The following is a 20,583-nucleotide window of genomic DNA, read 5'->3' on the forward strand; positions in this document are numbered from 1 at the left end:
TATCTCAGTTATATGAAAAACTACTTAACTGCCTTGATCTGAATCTGAATGACCTTGGTTCATCTTCTTTATCAGGCAGATTAGTCTTGTTGGACATTAGAGTCTTAAAATTATGCCATGTTTCCAATTGCTGTTTTTCAACAGAAGATTTCCTCTCCTCTAACACATGGGTTTAACCAAATTTCAGTTTCCAATTTACTAAAACGTTGTCACAAAAACCTACCCTGACCTTAAGAATACTAGCTTTTCATGATCCTTTCTGGTACATTATAGGGAGGCTTACTTTGACCATGGTACTTTTCAAGCTACTATGATTAGTTTTTTTCATGTTCTTACTTTAAATATAATTATACAGCCTTTGCTATGTGCCTAGGCACTCTTATGAATGTTTTATACACGTTGGCTTACTAAATTCCTTTCACTATGATGTGAGATTAGGTGCTGTTACTAACTCAAGTTTGCAAATGAGGACTCTAGGCCTGGAGAGGTTATATGATGTGCCCAAGGTAATAAAGCTAGGAAATATTAAAGCCAGGACCCGTTAGTTCTTTCTGATTTATATCCATGTGTTTTCATGAATTTTTGATTTCTGAGTATAAACTTGCATAAATTCTTAAGAACTAGTCTATTGCTTATATCACTTCAAAAACGGTACTGTGACTGTGTTAAGTATATTTTAAAATTCACATTTATATTCTTGTATCATGCACTAACTACCAAATTATATTTTCTGAGGAGGGCTCTTGCTATTGACGTAGTTTTGTATTTTAGCATATTATACTAATTTTTTTCTAACTATGAGAAGTTGTTTTTTTCACAAATTAAAAAAATTGAATATTAGCTTACTAATGTTAGACTAAGTATAAAATACATTGACCCGGCATGCTGCAGTCCATAGGGTCATAATAAGTCGGACACAACTGGGCAACTGAACAACAACAAGGCATACATTGGACGTACTTTATTTGAGTTTATTCAGCATCTTAGAAAAAACTCTTAAACTCTGTTTTCTAATTAAAGTGTATATAAATGTGTGTGTATGTGGTCTTCCCTTGTGCCTTGGATGATAATAAAGAACCTGCCTGCCACTGCAGGAGATGCAGTTTCAGTCCCTGGTTTGGGAGGATACCCCAGAGAAGGAAATGGCAACCCACTCCAGTATTCTTGCTTTGAAAATCCCATGGTCAGAGGAGCCTGGCGGGATACAGTCCATGGGTCGCAAAAGAGTCAGACACGGCTTAGCGACTTAACAACAAATAATGAATATGTGTGTATAGACAGGTTTATAGGTCATTAACTTTACCACCAAGGATGTAATACCTCAGTATATATTAAAAATAAATCTAAAAACAAAAAACTTAAATGTTACTATTAAAATCTAATTATTTTCCTAGCAGAGAACTATATCACTTAAACATTCAAGTGTCTGGCAGAAACATAATTTTCATTCCTTGGATGGAACCTCAACCAGAGCCTTTCATCCTCGAACTGGATTGCCTCTTCTTTCCAGTCCTGTAAGTGTTTTTCTCTTATTTTTTTTCTCTTATTATGTAAAATGTTTGCAAATAATTTTATCCAAATTTTAATTGAAAAAATTTAAATTTAAATACTTCAAAATAAATTTTTAGTGAGAAATCATTTTACCTTTTGATATACTTAATAGCTAAATGTTAATATGGAAAAAGGAAAAGTGGATAAAATGAATTTATTATGTTATGATTATAAAATTTCTCTGAAATTCTTAATGTCCAACATATTAATTCTTACTAAGGAAAATAAGTGTCAAATGTATTTTTTATAAATAGATTTGTGTTATAGTACTGAGCCTGGTTGATACCACCAGCTGAATCATCTGGGATTCAGATCTGTCTTTGACTTAGGACCTGTGCAATTCATCATCTTATTTTGAGATATAGAGGTTTCCCCTTTCTACGTTTACAAATAAATTTATAGATCTGAGTGTGATAGTTAAGAGCCTTGTTTTGGAGTCACACCGACTATTCTCTAGCCGTGTGACGTTAAGTGAGAAATATTCTCTCTCTGAGCCTCAGTGTCTCATCTGTAAAAAGGGAGTGATAGTGTCTGCTTTAGTGTTGGGAGGATGATTAGTATCTTTCCTGACATATGGTAAGCATTTGATAGTCACTAGTGCTGCCATTTCAGTTAAACTAGAGGTAAGCTGTCAATATCCTAGCAAACTGAAAATATATTTATTTTGCTACTAATGTAAGATAATTTTTGTTTTTATGAGAGTTTTTAAAGTAAAGGCAAAGCATATGTTTAAAAAATAATTCTTGAATAAGAGATCTAGATTTAAATTTGTAACTAGGACCTTAGGTATTTGTTTTAGAGAAGTTGAATTCCAAACAATATAGAATAATCCCAAATACTTGACCTACCTATGAGGTGCTTTCAAAATACCCAAGTGATCAGGAAAAAAACTTGCATCATGCTGGTGTAAAGACCACTACATGCAGAATTCTGTTCAATATGGTGGACTGAGTTGATACAAGATCCTTCCTCTTTTTTAAACACAGAAATACTGGATAAAATATAACACAACTTCTAAATACATAATATAGTGTATAAGCAGGAAAGATACATTTCCAAATACTAACTTGGGGTGAATTAATTATGGCTTTCCAGAATATCTAAATCTAATATAGTGCTAAGGTTTAATGTTCCTGCTGGGTCAGGAGTCAGGTCTATACCAATCATAGCTGAGACCTAAAACAGAACTCCATAAAGCCAGAAACAGAAGAGGACTGCCATTCTAGAAATGAGAGAGAGGAGGGGAAAAAAATCACCTATTTAATTAAAAGGTACAACAGGAAGGTATAGATTAGATGGGAAAAAAGAAGCCCCCCAAAGAATTTGGACCTAAGCCTAAATCACCCCGAGGTAGGGGGCTCCAAATTTGTGCTGTATATGAGAAAACATGAGATTATCCCACATCTATAATCCATGGCACCAAGGATTTATTTTCAACAATAGCTTCTGCTGAAGATGATTTCAGGGGAATTCTTTGTAAAATTTTCCAGGATATAAATGAAGATAAAGTCAGGGAACTGAGATAAGAGCACATGTGGAATTGGAAAAATAGAAATGAAAAATATAATTGAAGTGTACATATATGTGCACATACCCATATACATGAATTAAATGGTGGACTGAAATCATCTGAATCGAGATTTAGTAAATGGATAGACAAATGTTAAGAAAGCACCTGGAATAAAGTGCAGAAGGAAAGACAGATGGTACAGTATGAAAGTGGCCTGGAGGATAAAATAAAATGTTCAATATAAGCCTAGTAGAAATTCCAAAAGGAAGACTAGATGGAATAAAGAAAATGCAGTATTAGAAGAAATGAAAGTAGAAAATGTTCCTGAATTGAAGACATGAGAATTTGGATTGAATATTTCACATTAAGTTCTGACTCCAAAATATAGCATGGTATACTTATACAACTCTCAAAAATATTGAGATTGTTTAGACTTTCAGTATCATCTGTTTCTTAATCACAAATTAGACCAGTCACTCAGATACTTTATACATATTTAGCTTTAATTTTAGAGACAAATCCATCTAACCTGCATGTTGTATGTGATTTTACCTTTTAATTTACAGTGGGGTCTTTCACTTTTAGAGTATTTTGAGCTAGTTGGTGGTTGGTCTTAAATGTAATTTGGTATGCAATAGAGATTGAAAATCCAGAATAGTATTTTTCAAAACTATTCTCTGAAGCCCCAGCCAGGGTTCTTAGAAATGTGCACTGGGGTAGGGATAGGTACAGTTGCGGCAGAATTGCCTAGACCCCAGGCTCCCATCACCATTTAATTCTTTTCCCCCCTTTTATTGGAAAGCTATAAATCATTTATTTCTACCACATTCAATACAGAAGTATGTAAAATAAAAAGTAAAAATCTTATTATATTATATATTAAGATTACATATAAAATTTGGTTTTAGAGAAAACTGGTTATGATTCTTTCTTCATTTATTTGACTGCACCGAGGTTTTAGTTGTGGCCTGTGGGATCTAGTTCCCTGACCAGGGATCAAACCCAGGGCCCTATATTGGGAGCCCAGAATCTTAGACACTGGACTGACTACCAGGAAAGTCCCTGGTTCTGGTTCTTAAAAAGTCAAAACCTAGGGAATTCCCTGGTGGTCCAGTGGTTTGGACTTGGCACTTTCACTGCAGTGGCCCTAGTTAATCTCTGGTCAGGGAACTAAGATCCTGCAAGCTTTGAGGCATGGCCAAAAAAAAAAACCAAAAAACCCAGTAAAAGTACTTTTATTAATCATTTGTTTCTTTTTTAACTAGTTAATAAAATGAAGACATAGGGACAATATGTAATAAAAAGGGTGATTTTAAGTACACTATTAAGAGAGAAGTTGTATTATTTTTTAAGATATGCTTAGCTTTCATTTGAAATTTGTTCAATCAATTCAAGAAAAAAATGCAGTCTTTTGAAATTCTTTTGAAACCTAACAAGTGATTATTTTAACCTTAGGTTCCTCAAAGAAAGGCACAATCAGGTTGCTTTGATCTGGATTCTTCATTCCTGCATCTGAAAAGCTTATCGTCTAGAAGGTATTTATCTTAAAATTTGTTTGTGTATATGAAATAGTATTACATAAAATTCTAGTCTTTCATAGTAAATGATGTTGATTCTGAAAATCAAAATTTTAACAGGAATCTTATTTTTCAGTTTATCATTTTCAAGATGATTTCACACATTCAGTTATTAAAGATGAGAGAGATTAAGACAATGCATTGCTAACTATATAATGACATCATAATAAATAAACACTTAACATTGGTTTTAACATTTAAGTGGGTTTGTCTGTTTCTGGTCATTCACCTCCTCCTCTGTCTTATACACCTTTGCAAAACAGCCTTGGCAGTTTGTTCCATGTTGACAAATAATACTCTCATTATATTCCTTAGTCACATAATTTTGCTTTGTATTCTAGTTCTTAACTTAAAATGAAGATTGATGTAGAAGACTGCATTCAGTTCAGTTCAGTCGCTCAGTCGTGTCCGACTCCTTGCGACCCCATGAACCACAGCACACCAGACCTTCCTGTCTATCACCAGCTCCCGGAATTTATCCAAACTCATGTCCGTTGAGTCAGTGATGCCAGCTAACCATCTCATCCCCTGTCGTGCCCTTCTTCTCCTACCTTCAATCTTTCCCAACATCAGGGTCTTTTCAAATGAGTCAGCTCTTCACATCAGGTGGCCAAAGTATTGGAGTTTCAGCTTCAACATCAGTCCTTCCAGTGAACACCCAGGACTGATTTCCTTTAGGATGGACTGATTGGATCTCCTTGCAGTGCAAGAAGACTGCATTACACTACTATGTATTTCCAGTAGATGCTTCTATGTGATATGTTATAAATTCCACCTTGAAATCTAGGATGCTTTATATATATTCTTTATCAAATACAATAACAAAGATTATAAAATCAGGAATTTAAGATATTTCATATCTTAACATTTGTTTACATTAAATTTTTTATTATGATAGTTTAAGTAAAATTGATCAGATCTTCCTAATTTAGTTTTGTACAAAAGTAAATTAGAAAACATTGTTGTTAATGTGCCCATTTGCTGATTTGTTCTTTTTTTATTTTTTGTTCTGTTTTTAAATAGTCCTCAACCATGTTTAAACATTGAAGATGATCCAGATATTCATGAAAAACCACTTCTGAGTTCTAGTGCTCCGCCTGTAACAAGTCTTAGTCTTTTAGGAAATTTTGAGGTAATGTTTTTTAAAACTATTTTAAGAGTTGATGTTTCTTAACCTAGATCCATGGTGCTATATTGTTTGTTTTTGAAAAGGAAATAAGTAGATTATATTTTTCTAAAGCCTTGAAATCACCTGCTTTCCTTCCTTTCCTATTTTTCCTTTTTCTTGTTTTCCCTTTCCTTTTCATGACAAGTAAAGTTGGGAGATTGTTGACAGTGATAACTTACAGTTGGGTAGCTGGTGGGAAGAGAGGGAGCACATAGGTGAAATCAGGTTATATGGAGGTATCCGTTACTCTACCTGGAAAATAGACTTGACCACATCTTACTGGTAAAACTGTCTCTGGGATCCAGAAGGGATTGATGATGGGCTGATAGAAGATGATTCATCATCAAAGGAGGTTGATTTTCAAAATCAAATGGTTCTTTGTACTATATTTACAACTTCTCTGTAAATCTTAAAAGTCAAATGGTTAAAGGTCTCTCATACATGTGCTGCTTTGTTTAATGACTGTTGTACTTGAGATCAAATATATCAAGGGTTTAGTTGTCTTCAATTAGAAAAGTCTTAAACATTGTACTTGTAAATGACATTAAAATTTTTTTTGATTGAAATATAGTTGATTTACAATGTTGTATTAGATTTTGCTGTATAGCAAAATGGATCAGTTGTAAATATACATATATCTACTCTTTTTTAGATTCATTTCCCATATGGGTCATTACAGAGTACTGAGTAGAGTTCCCTGTGCAGTACAGTAGGTCCTTATTAGTTATCTGTTTTATATATAGCTCAGTACAGTTCAGTTCAGTCACTCAGTCGTGTCCGACTCTTTGCGACCCCATGAATCACAGCACGTCAGACCTCCCTGTCCATCACCAACTCCCGGAGTTTACTCAGACTCACGTCCATCAAGTCGGTGATGCCATCCAGCCATCTCATCTTCTGTCGTCCCCTTCTCCTCCTGCCCCCAATCCCTCCCAGCATCAGGGACTTTTCCAATTTATATGTAGTAGTGTGTATATATTAATCCCAATCTACCAATTTATCCTGCCCCACTTACCTGCTGTAACCATAAGTTTATTTTCTATATCTTTAACTCTTTCTGTTTTGTAGATAAGTTCATTTGTACCCTCTTTTTAGATTCCACATCTAAGTCGTATTATATTTTATTTATCTTTACCTGACTTACTTCACTTAGTATGATAATCTCTAGGTCCCTCCATATCACTGCAAATGGCGTTATTTCATTCTTCTTGTGACTCAGTATTACTCCAGTTGTATATATGTACCACATATTCTTTATCCAATCCTCTGTTGATGGATGTTTAGGTTGCTTCCATGTGCTGGCTATTGTAAATGGTGCAACAGTGAACATTAGGGTGCATGTATCATTTTGAATTATGGTTTTCTCCAGGTATACCAGTGGGATTGCTGGGTCATATGGTAGCTCTATTTATATTTTTTTAAGGAACCTCCATACTGTTCTTCATAGTGGCTATACCAATTTACATTCCCACCAACAGTGATTTTAAAGAACTCCTTGGCAGTCCAGTAGTTAGAACTCCCTGCTTCCACTTCAGGGAGTAGGGTTTCAATCCCTAATCAGGGAACTAAGATACTGCATGCTGTGAGATACAGCCAAAGAATAAATGAATGATTTTGTATGTATTTATGGGTATGTGTGTATGTACAGAAATACACACACATATATATAGACTTCCCTGGTGGCTCAGTAGTAAAGAATCCACCTGCCACTGCAGGAGCCATGGGTTCAATCCTTGGGTCGGGAAGGAAATGGAAACCCACTCAAGGATTCTTGCCTGAGAAATTCCATGGACAGAGGAGCCTAGAGGGCTACAGTCCATAGGGTCGCAAAAGAGTTGGACATGACTTAGCAACTAAACAACAACAACAGTGAGTGTATATATATGTGTGTGTGTGTGTTGTATATTTATACATGTGTATGTTTGTATGTATATATATGCATGTAGGACAGGGGAGCCTGGCAGGCTACAGTCCATGCGGTCGCAAAAGGGTTGGACACGACTTAGCAACTAAACAACATCAACAATGGGTATATATGTGTGTGTGTGTGTGTACATATGTATGTTGTATGTATATATATATGTGTGTGTGTGTATAAAAACATATGCTGAAAAAGGACATGACAACTCACTCCAATATTCTTGCCTGGAGAATCCTATGGACAGAGCAGCCTGGTAGGCTACAATCCATAGGGTTGCACAGAGTCAGATACTACTGAAGCAACTTAGCATGCATGCATGCATAAACACATATATAACCACCAATCACCTTGTTCAACTTGCTTATTAATTTTGTTCATGGGGGGAGATTTTTGTATGTAGATTTCCAAATCATCTAGAAATAGAAATGGTTTTATTTTTTGCTTTGTAATTTGTATGCCTTTTATTTATTTTTCTTGTAGTTTTGCACTGAATAGGGCCTAGCATGCATGCTAGTATATTCATTTAAAAATCTAAAGTCAGAGACCACTTTGGCTCATTGACATGGTCTTTTTGACTGTGGAACTTGAGAATTGCTGATGTCACTTTCAAATTTAGACTTGTGAGGGTTTGGAGTGTTGCTTTTCAAAGAATTACTGAATCAAAGAAATGCTACTCACATTTCATGATGTATGCATATATTTGTTGATATACATATATAGATATATGTATACATATACATATATAGATATATATATAAAAGAGAGCTTGTGAAAAGATTTACTTGTTTCTCATATCTGGGCAGATAAATATTAAATAACAGAGTGGCTTCCTCAGTGAATGAACTTGGGAGAGATGGATAAGGAGCTTCTCTACTGCTTTTATTTATATACTCTTAAATATTTTCCCCAACATGTATTTGTTGTTTTTTAAATTAAACTAAAAAATAAAACATATGTCACATACAACAGTTTTTAAGAAGCACTTGTTTCTCAAAGCTGAGTACTTGACTTTCTGTTTTGATGCAACTTCTGTAATATAATCTGTTAATAAGCTTTCAAGTGCTTCTCTGTGGCTAACACTAGGAGTATAGTCTGTGAGGAATAAGAAAGTTTATAATATTATACTTGCTCTGGTAGAGCATATTTTTCTTCACAGAGATAAGAATAACTTATTATGCAATTATGTCTAAACAGTGGTTAAGTTTAAAGATAGTTCAGTGTAGATTTGGATAGTAAGGAGGCCAAACTTTATACGATTGATGTGGGAGGAAATTGATTTCTGGTCAGATGAACTTTTGAAATGAGAGCATGGCAATAGCAGTGACCACTCTCCTAGTGCCAGAAAGCGTAGTAACATATTTCTTTAAATAGAAAGAAAGAATGTGTTAACTTTTAATTATTTCTTAAAATTTCTTTTATTTTATCTTCCAGGAATCTGTTTTGAACTACCGTTTAGATCCTCTTGGCATTGTTGATGGCTTTACCGCAGAGGTAGGGGCAAGTGGTGTCTTCTGCCCCACCCATTTGACTCTCCCAGTTGAAGTGTCATTCTACAGTGTTTCTGACGATAATGCTCCCTCTCCTTATATGGCAAGTATTTTTCAATTGTCTTCTGCTGAAATCAACCATCTTAATGACAAATGCCTTTAAGTTTAAAATGATTTAGTACTGCTTTGGTGCAGTGCTTGAAAATATAAAGCATTTCCTAAGAGGGGATTGAGGGCCACATAGAGACCAATATGCCAAAACAGCACCTTACAACTTCTTTCTGAGCAAGCTCCAACGATAGGTATCCTCTTCTGTATTTGAGATGATGCTGAAAATTTGCTTGTTTTTATATAATTTGAAAAATGATAAAATTTTGATTAGTGATGCTATAATTCCATATCTTGCTGAGTTCACACAAATTCTTAAGTCCTTACTGTGCACTCTAGTCCTATCAGAGTTGCCTTCACTATGATCCTCATCTCAGTAGAGTTTAAAGATTTAGTGACCTACGTTTTCTGTGAAACCGTTTCCCTCCCTTTCTCCTGTTTGGTTTATCTTGGGACCATTTTTTTTTTTTCCAATCCCAATCCTAGGATTCCTAAAACAGACGAGGATACTATATTACACAGTTTATTTCTTTAGCTCTGAATGTGGCCTGGTGTAGTTTCTTGAAATTGATGGATAAATTGGCCCAGACCTGGGGAATGCCAAGGGTGAGACTTTACACCAGAAGCCACCTGTTTCCTGAGGCTCCGACTTGAGAGCTTCTAGCAGCACAGCCCTGTGATCAGAGGTAGGGGAGAATGAGTAATCTGTGCAGGGTATGCAAGCTGATTTATGACAATTGGCCACAAATGCAAGCTATTCTGAATCTACCCTCAGGACTGCAAATGAGTTTGCCTGCTTGCTAAATACAGCCAATAACATCAAGTAGAAATGAATTTGAACTTCTCTGGTGGGTCAGCGGTAAAGAATCTGCCTGCAATATACGAGATCTGGGTTCAATCCCTGGGTCAGGAAGATTCCCTGGAGGAGGGCATGGCAACCCACTCCAATATTCTTGCCTGGAGAACCCCGTGGACAGAAGAGCCTGGTGGCTACAGTCCATGGGATTGCAAAGAGTCGGACATGACTGAGCGACTGAACAACAGAACCGGATTTTTTAGCTCAGTGGGCATGAATTTGAGCAAACTCCTAAAGACAGTGAAGGACAGGGAAGCCTGACGTGCTGTAGTCCATGAGGTCTCAAGGACTGCATGACTGAACAACAAGGTTCTTTAGAATACTAGCTATTTCTGACTCTATGCCAATGTTTTAGTGGAGAGTGAAACAGCTCAGGGGAATAAGAGCAGTGTCTTGAACCTTAAGATCCTATAATTTTATCTTTCTCATTTTTTTATTCCAGCAGATTTGAGGATAAAATAAGCCCTCAACTGCAAAAATGATACCAGGTCCTGGTGTGTGATTACTGTCAGCCCCTTTCCAAAAGACAAGTCAGTGGCTACTAATACAAGTGTTTAAGAAGTTTACACTGATGGTATAAAATATGGAGTCAGATCAGGATTTTTATGTTATGCCTTACTTTGGGAAATATAAATTTCAATAGACATAGAAATATATATTTCTGGTCTTCCTACTTGAGTTTCCTAGCTTATCACCTGATCCAATTTCTTTCTTTCCTTCTTTCTTTCTAATATCCTTCTCCCCCCATCTTCTAGATTCTCAAGGACATTAGCAACAGTACCTTTTGTTATGAATAAAAGCTATGAAAAGGGAATTCTATTATGTAATTGAGAGTCAGGAGTCTGATATGTGTTTCATACTTTAATTAAAAAAAAGCACAATGATATGTAATCATTTATTCAAAGTTTTCCTTTTTTGATAATAATTATATTTGTGAGTAGTAATCATGAAGATGCATAACAATGGTTGTTACAAAAAACAGGCACAGTTCTTCACAAACCTGCCCAGTTATCATATACACCAAATGATATTCACTTAACATAGAAAGATATATCCACTTTTCAGTATAATTTTGAAAAAAAAGCTGTTAATTTTAGATAATAAAATGAAAAATATCATTGAGATATCATTAAGATAAGCTCAATATAAAAAAAATGTGTATCATACTGAATGCTTACAGTATTAGAATACATTTATAAAGATGCCCGTTTCACTTTACTAGAACATCAAGGAGTCTCATTAGTTTCACATATTCTGTTGGCACATACTAATACAGAAGTGGAAAGATAAGGTCTAAGGTCATTAGTATACCGAGTTCCTGATGACCGTTCAGGGAGTTATAAACAAGATAAAAGAGTGAATTGGCTGAAAATTAGCTCAAAAAGTATCTTGGCGTGAAATTCATGAGCAAGAGGTAATTTGAACTGTGCTTTAAAAAAAGCAAAACAACATTTATCCTTGACCTTAAAGGATTAAGAGGTAAAGGATTTTATCATTCTGTCTCCAGAAAGTACATCCAGGTGATCACAGATTTTTGAATAAATATTGAAAAGATTTTAAATCAGGTTAAGTTAGTGTATCCTTTAAGAATCTCTTACTTTTCTCTGATAATTGTCTTTAATAAATAATTCCTTTAAGATTAGCTCAAAGCCAGATAAATATCTCTCTACAGTCTGGTGTTAATGGTAAGAATATTCTCCAAGTGTTAGGTAATGTGACATTTCACTGTTTAGAAACTATTGCATGGTGATACCAGTTAGAAAGGTCTAAAGCAGGTTTGCTCATGGCAGCGTCATGGTATGACTTGCATTATGATCATATTAACAACACTATAGGGGCTTCTCTGGTGGCTCAGTGGTTAAAAAAAAAAAAATTCAACTGACAATGTAGGAGACACAGGTTCAATCCCTGGTCCAGGAAGACCCCACATGCCGTGGAACAACTAAGCCTCTATGCCACAACTATTGAGCCTGTGTTCTAGAGCCCAGGAAGCTCAACTACTGAGCCCATACACCACAACTCCTGAAGCCTGTGCTCCCTCGAGCCTGTGCTCTGCAACTAGAGGAGCCAGCACAGTGAGAAGGCCGCACGCAGCAGAGAGTAGTCCCCGCTCACCGTAACTGGAGGAAAGCCTTCCTGGCAACGCAGACCCAGCACAGCCAAAGATAGGTTAATTGATTTTTAAAAAGCAACACTATATACTTTATATATTTTTTCTATTTGTAATTAGCCATATTAAGATATCTTCCTTCAGTTTTATTTAGTTTTGCATATTTTCTATTATTCAATCACTTGAGAAAGAGTTTTTGTGTAAGATTTTGACCAAATTGAGTTCATCTTAATCCTTCTATTTCATTCTAAAATGCCAGAAGGAAATGTGTTTTTCTTCCTTATGTTATATACAGTAATTTTCTAGGTATAAATATTAATATGCCAACCAATTAAAATAATGGAATTGTTAAAATAATAAATTTAATAATAATATGAATGAAATTCCAAATACTTTCCTAATCTCTTTTAAAATTCCTAACTTGCCATTGTCAACACTAGTCTTACATTGCTTAGAAATTTTGTGAAGTGTTACCTTAAATTTGAGGTTTTAGAAAAATCTATATTCTTCCCTTATAAATTGATTTATTGTTATTATGTTCTAAAAACTATTAGAATTATATTAAAGGAAATAAGTGCCGGCTTGGTAGTAGATTTTCCCTCACCAATGTTCTTATATATATTTAACAGAGGATGGCAAGGAAAAACAGTAGTGTATTGCCTGGAGTAATGTGATTAGAAACGTAGCTATTATTTAGATATATTTTGCTTTTCTTTCTAGAACTAGGAAAAAGAGGAGCACTATATATACCATAGCATTTTTTCATATAGAGAAAATTGTAAGAGAAAAATTATTAAAGCTTCATTACTGTTTTGGTTAGGGACGCAGTTTGTTAACATGCTGGTTTCATGATTTAAATGACCATTGATATATCAGATTCATTAAGAACCACATGTCTTTTCAGTGCCCTTGAACTGAACATGAACATTTCCCGTTATTAACATATTAATTTAATATTCTGATTGTCAAATGCTGTTCACTTGAAGGTTAGGTATTCACATATTAGAGTCTGGCCTTACCTTTTACCTTTGTCCCCTTGCTTTTATCCCCCACCCCTACCCCTGGTCAGTCTTTCAAACCCAACAGAGATATTACCTGATGGGACAGTCCTGTTTTATATTTACTTTTACTTAAGGTTAGCATGTTTTGGCAAGTACAATGTAAAATGATGGGATATGAATTGTAGAGCATGCAATTATTCTACTTGAATACTCAAAAGATAACTATTTACCCAGTTAATTTTCTTGAAGCTGCCTAAGAATTAAGTACCACAATCACCATCTGTAGTCATTTGGTCATCCTGGTTATCTAGAAACTTTCACACATTCAGTTGAGCTTCCTGTGTTTCAATTTATACTGTTTGCCATTGTTTGGACTTCTGCAGTAATTACAGCATCTTTCACAGAAAATTATTTTGTGTAATATGACAGTACCTCTCAAACTTTAATGTACATATGATAGCATCTGGGGAATGTTGTTAAAATGCAGATCTGATTTAGTAGGTGTGTGGGGAGAAATAAGAAATTCTGTGTTTCTGACAAGTTCACAGGTCATGCTGATGATGCTGGTCCACCTCAAGTCAGAAAGTCATTTATGTATATAACAATTTAATTTTCTGACTGAATAATTGACTTCATTTTTTGGGCCAGACATAAACAGGATCATCCCTCATTTCTGACTTTTCATATGTCCAAAGATCAATAAATTGCTTTGCTTCTTTGCTTTCCATATGATACAAGAGAGTAATCTCCCTTTATCTCCTTTTTAGTTAAGGAACTTCTTACTTCTATATCTTATATCTTAACAGAAATTTCAAGCAACATGGTCATTGATGTTATATATTGTTTATTGCAACATCTCCAGGAGAAATAGTAAATTCTTTCCTTATGAATGAAATCCTATTTTGTATTCCTTGAATGTATTTCTATTAATTCCCATGTGAATTTTTTTTCCATACAAATACAGTTGTGAAAAGTTATTAATTACATAATGTATTATTTTTATTTTAGTCTTTTGTGTGTATATATATATGCATCAGTTTGTACTCAATTTGTCTTCTTTTATTTCAAGGGTGTGATTACTTTAGAGTCCCTTGGTAAAAGGGGTTATCGAGTACCTCCTTCAGGAACAATACAAGTGGTATGTGTTTTATAGCCTACAATTGCAATAATCATTCTCTCACATACATATAGAACTTAGCCCTTTCTCCTGCTACTGCTGCTGCAACAACTTTGGTAAGTAACAGTGGGGCTGCAGCTTTGTTTGGAGTTCCCCTGCTCTGCCTCAGGAATGACCATTTGGGGACCTCCATAAAAGGAAAGCATTAATAAGCTAATCAAGGTGAATGCTTTAGAAAAATAGTATATGACAGTTAACATAACTTAAATAGAGCTATTTTCAGTATAATTAGAATTTAGATTACCACTATCTTCTATTTAATATAATAAGACAGATTGGGATTGACCCATGTAAAAGGAGACCCCAAGTATTAGTATTGCTTTAGCAGGGAACTTGGGAGGAAAAATTATCCCTACTATAATAATTCCTAAAATTGATTTAATGAGATGGTTACACAAAGCAGAAATGAAGTCCTGCAGACGTCAGGGTAAAAAATGCATCTTTCCTTTCGGCCTAGATGTTGATCTAGTTTTGCCTTAGGAGAACTCTTCTAGCCCAGTGCAGTAATCCTTCATTATCTTTGATCCACAGCACTTAGAAGAGTAATTTTATATAAAGACCCATTTGTGATTCAGTCCATCTCCAAGTCAGACCCAGGATAATCTTGTGAGTCTAAAGTCTATTACAGTATTGACTCTTGTAACTCTTTTCAAAAGAGTCTAGCTGTATTTGTCAACTGTACCTCAATAAAACTGAAATTAACAACAACAAAAAAAAGAGTCTAGCCGAGTTCCTCACACTAAGGATCTGGTCTAATTCAGCAAGCCTTTCTATGACTTTTGGCTGCAGTGTGCTCAATTCTTTGTCAGACCACTTTTATGCATCCCCATTGTTCTAGTATGGCAGAGTCTGTACATTTGTTTATTTTGTGTCACACAGAAATGAAACATAGTACTAAGCAATTTATATGCATGTTTATATTGGAGTATGTATACATATATATAACTTAGGAAAAATCATCGCATTTTAAAGTAAGATTTTTATGTGAATGGATTTCTTGAACTAAAAGAGTGATCATCTTCTGATCTCTTGCCTCTGGCTATGTAGCTCTTGTGAAAGTGTGGGTCACTGGAAAACTAGCTATCAGTTGTCATAATAATGAGGCATAAACCCAGAGGCAGCACATTTACCCCTTGTTTGAAGACTGCCAACTCTGCTGGCTATTTTAAATCTGAAACTTGGGTATGTCTTTCATTCCTTATGTAAGTTTAATTATATATAAACATGGCTTGAACTTCTGGCTTACTAGTTGTTGTAGTTGTTAAATATATTAGCCTTAATTTTAAGACTCACTAAATTTCAAAAATTGGATCATAATATTGATATATTTCTCATTTTGATTCAGTGAGTGATGTCCAGTGCCACGGATGAGCTTCTGAAAGCATGGGCACCAAGTTACCTATTGATGTGTTGGTAATTTGGTTAAAGTCAAATCAGCAGCTTGGAATTTTGTTTAAAAATTAGTACTTTAAAAAAACAATATTCCTTCAGTTATTCACGGCCAAATAGTGATTGAATTTAATTTTGGTCTATTATGATATTGATGGTGGTAAAAAAAAAATGTATAGTGTCACTGAAGTTTCTGAAATGAATCTAACTGTAAGAACATAAATTATTACTTAGAGTGTACTTTGTAACTAATAATACTTTGAACTTTATTTTCTAAACTTGGAAAAATTTCCAAATAAGAATTTTTTTTGAGAACATATTTTAAATTTTATAATAACCGTATGTACCTAAAACATCAAAGTCTAGTTTTACCAAACTTTTTATTTTAAAAAAATTCTATTTATTCACTTAAAATGTGAGAAAAGCTGAAATGTTATTTTGAACATTTTGCAGTTAACGCATTTTAATAAAGTAATATTTGAAATATTTGAACTGGAATGTTTTAATTCAGTGAAGCTGTATTTTGTTTAATCTAATGGAACTATTTCTTAATATATGAACAAGAGCAAAAGTTGTGTATTGTCTATTATTAATAAGAGATTTGTGACTAAAAGATTTTGATTTGTTACAGGATCTCTTATTTCTGTAAATAAAAAAATAAATTGAACCACTAAAAATACTGAATATCATTTCATAAACTTCTGAAATTTTATTAGCTTTATTCCCTCAAACTGAATTATATCCACTTGGATTAATTTATTATTACAAAGCCTATTTTACTGTTGGCATAATCATTTTAAGTCTAATCAACAAATCATTGTTTTTAAAAAATAATTTGTATATTGTTTCTTCAGACCTTATTTAATCCTAATAAGACTGTGGTGAAGATGTTTGTTGTGATATATGACTTGCGAGATATGCCAGCCAATCATCAGACATTCCTACGACAAAGAACTTTTTCTGTACCTGTTAAACAAGAAATGAAAAGAAGTGTTAATAAAGAGAACATCAGACATACAGAAGAACGGTTATTACGCTACCTCATACATCTGAGGTAATGTTCTAAATGAATATGAAAATAGATTATTTCAGAAGAAAACTTTAGAATTTTTACTTTATTTTAAAAAACTCTCTCTCTAACTAGACAAGTGCCCCTTGGAATTTGCTTAACTTGGACACTCTTTATGATACACCAGGATGCAGAAAGCACATGCCTTATTTTTTTGCAGTCATTATTACTTGTTGACTTAGGGGAGTTTTTATTGGTAGCTGTGTAATGTAAAATATTTTATAGCAAAAAAGTGCTAATATATCTGGAGGGGCAGTGAAACAGTTTTCTGAAGCAATGCTGCCCAATTAGGAGTGTAATATGACCCATATAAATAGTTCTATATTTTCTAGTAGCCACATTTATAAAAGTAATAGGTAGCAGAAGATTAACATGTTTTATTTAACCTAACACATTCAAGTGTTATAATTTGAATATGTAATATACATAAAAACTATCAGTGAGATATTTACGTTCATTTGCTGTCCTCAATTTGAACTAGCCACATTTCAAGTGCTCAGTAGGTGCTTGTGGCTTCTGAGTTGGACAGGGAAATTCTTAACCTTCATTTATTCATTCATTCATTCAAAAAATATTGATGTGTCAGGTATGCTTCTAGACTGTAGGGAAGCAGCAGTGACAAAAATCTCTGTTCTCATACAGCTTATATTCTGGTTATTCTGTCAGAAATATGTTTTCCTCAAACTTTTACTACCCAGCTCATAGCTCTAGGTTGTGAGAAACAATTTGTTTGCTCTTGAAGTTCATGCTTCCAGTGGTAAGCCTTGTAGCCCTGATACCCTAGTGCAGTTTTTAGGTTCCGTGAGGAAGTCTGTTGCTTAGTAGAAAGCTCAATAGTCTTTTGTCCATAACTCTACTCCTAATAGTAAGCCCTCAATCAGGGAGGAGACTGATCATATCAGTGACAGTAATTCATCTTAACTTCTTACTCCAAGAAGCCCCATTCATCAGGAGAAGGTACCAGTCATTTCTTTAATCTGTTGCAACAACCTTAGCCATATGTAACCAATGATTAGATACCTTAAATGCTGTAAAGAAACTATTTTAGAAAGTATGGTGTAATTCCCAAAGTTCACCATGTTCTTTTTCAGATTGAAAAGGTGAAAAACTTCAGAAAGAATGAGTGAGCCAGCCTGAGGTCTGCTTTAATGTATACAACTGACCACCAGATTTTTCAGCTAATTTGGGAATGTCATCCACAGTCCCAGATATTTCTACTATACAAAGGGAAAAACCACAAAAATTATCTCTAAAGGGTATGTCTAACATACCCATAATCTGCCAGATAGATTTATGTGATTGAAGACTCCAATCCCTGTAGCATGCCATAGATGTTAGCAGAGGACAGAAGCAGTTCCATATACAGCTTTGATAACCATTTTCGTTTCACTGCTAACTTTCTCCCCTTGATTTCTGTTGATGATTCGGCTTGGCTAGCTGCTACGGATGGTAGCAGTCCTTTCTCATCCTGTGGTTGTCCTCAAAGCTTGATACAGTTTTCCGTGGTAACTTTCCAAGTGTGGAATCCATTTTATTGTAGGCAAAATTGTAGGAGGGCAGGTTGTGTGATATGGGTTATTCTCTGTATGAACTAGAGGATGCCCAAATGTAGTATAATTGGCTGACATGAACTGAAACTTCATGCTATAGATGAGGAAAGGTGCATGTGCTTTGGTGTCAAGAATATAAAGTAGGATTGTATGTGAAACCCAGATTTACAGAAAGCACCTCTGTCATTGTAAGAGGGAAAAGGGAGTGTGGAATGTGTATGGAATAGTGAAGGGGAAGCATTTAACATAGCAGCACTTGCTTTGGCAATATAAGATGTCAAATATTTTGTTAAAGAGGGACTGTTAATACTGTAACAAGACTAATTCCACTTACAACTTTCAAACTCAAAACTTACTTGGGTCTGTTTGTTTTAAACACTTATTTCCTGAAATGAAGCATCTTTTGTTGTTTCTTTGCTTAGGTTCCAGAGTTCTAAATCTGGAAAGATCTACCTCCATAGAGATGTACGGCTCCTGTTCTCTAGAAAGTCAATGGAAGTTGATAGCGGTGCTGCATATGAACTCAAATCTTACACTGAATCGCCAACAAACCCTCAGTTTTCACCAAGATGTTGATAAAAGAGTGACAGCTTAAAGTATTTGCCCACTACCCAAGTTTGAAAGTAAAAATTAGCATAGAAAGGAGTGTACCAAATTAACAAGCAGGAGAGTGGATCTTCTCCTGTTTTCCTGGACCAGTTTTTAATCAAAGGATTCCTGGAATGAGATCTACATATTCCAAGTAGACTGGAAACACTCATGTCCTAATCCTTTTTGTACTGTTGAAACCACTTCATTGGACATGTTGCAATAGCAAACCCCCTCCCCCCCACAAATTAGATTAGTGTTTACACTTTTTATTTCTCAGTTATTTAATATTTAATGTTTTCCTTAATACTCAAGTGATGTTTGTCTCTAGTGTTCTAATGTAGCACAAATCCTATGTAAAATCATACTGTGTATTTTTGACATTACTGTTGAAATCTGAAATATATGCACAAGTCTTTTAATTTTGTGTGATGTGTTTTAAGTACTATTCATTTAAGTTATTGAAAATGAGAATGAAATGTTGAGCTTCTTTAAGATTAATGCACTATGCAAGCATGTGTACTTTTTATATCTCCCAGGTTTAGTTTTTACAACACCTCGTCCCGATTGCTGTCTCACACAGTAGTCCTGTACCATGCTGTCTTGGCGGTGCAATGCAGACTAAGCTGCTTCACATTCCCTTTGCAATCTCAGATCATCATGCCCATTCATAGTCCTTCTAAAATCTCTTACTCCCAAAACAGTTCTATTTTTTCCTTAATCACCACTACAGAGGATTTACCTTAAATTGCTGTCCCATTCTAGATAATTTTTGCAAATTGTTAAAAGAATATGTACTTTGAAGACAAATTAGTATTTATATTGTAAATATATGCAAGAAACAAAGAAATGTGTATTTGGCTTTTATTTTTGGATGAGACATTTATGCTATTGAGTGAATTTCTGGTACCCATCATACAGTTTCTATTCTAGCTTTACAGCTGATAAGAGGAGAGGGAAGATGTCTTGAGCCTCATTCTAATTTATCAGTTTCTCATTCAGGGTCACATGGAAGGCATTTGGCAACTGGGAAAACCACTGAGTAAGAGAACTTGATTGAATGCATCAAAGTTTTCCATCCCCCTCGGAAAGAGGAGTAGTTTTAGATCTTTCTACAGGGACAATGGGTAACAGTGGATCAGCTAACAATGGATGAATACTGGGAATGCCCAAAGCCATGAATGCAGGTTCTCTCTCAGGGTTTCTTTCTCTCTACTCTCTTTTCCTTCCCATTCCTCTCCTTCCTTTCTTCTCTTTTTTTGTTACTGATGCTTCCAGATTTAAGGAAATAAAGATTTAAACATAGCTTCTATATATGAAAAAAAAAAAAAAAAGAAAATACCTACCGTTCAAGTAGACCAGATTTGGAACACCTGGGAGTCTAGAGCTAAGTGAGCAGTCTTGAATTTGGGAGATGGGAAGGTCTTTATTTTTGGTACTCAGCTAATGGATAGACTATGCAGAAGAATCTAAACTGGATATGAATGTGTATCTGATGGCTTTGGGGGTGGTCAGCAAGAA

General features: G+C 34.8%; 1 protein-coding gene across 6 annotated transcripts in view; it reads left to right on the plus strand.

Moving 5' to 3' along the window:
- ATOSA (atos homolog A) overlaps window positions 1-19,484 on the plus strand; it is an 84,072-nt gene extending 64,588 nt beyond the window's left edge. For 2 of the 6 annotated variants that reach the window (XM_020893251.2, XM_020893248.2), the window contains 7 exons: window positions 1,395-1,514; window positions 4,517-4,596; window positions 5,662-5,770; window positions 9,159-9,317; window positions 14,359-14,427; window positions 16,710-16,909; window positions 18,897-19,484. In XM_020893251.2, coding sequence (XP_020748910.2) covers window positions 1,395-1,514; window positions 4,517-4,596; window positions 5,662-5,770; window positions 9,159-9,317; window positions 14,359-14,427; window positions 16,710-16,909; window positions 18,897-19,050 — 891 coding nt within the window. In that variant the 3' untranslated portion in view covers window positions 19,051-19,484. Of the gene's footprint in view, window positions 1-1,394; window positions 1,515-4,516; window positions 4,597-5,661; window positions 5,771-9,158; window positions 9,318-14,358; window positions 14,523-14,997; window positions 15,073-16,709; window positions 16,910-18,896 lie in introns of those variants that run through there. The other 4 variants (XR_002313831.2, XM_020893249.2, XR_002313830.2 and 1 more) reach the window with 4 other exon arrangements.
- The last annotated feature ends 1,099 nt before the right edge of the window (window positions 19,485-20,583 follow it).

Source organism: Odocoileus virginianus, chromosome 6 (assembly GCF_023699985.2).
Source record: "Odocoileus virginianus isolate 20LAN1187 ecotype Illinois chromosome 6, Ovbor_1.2, whole genome shotgun sequence".
Taxonomy (NCBI): Eukaryota; Metazoa; Chordata; class Mammalia; order Artiodactyla; family Cervidae; genus Odocoileus; species Odocoileus virginianus.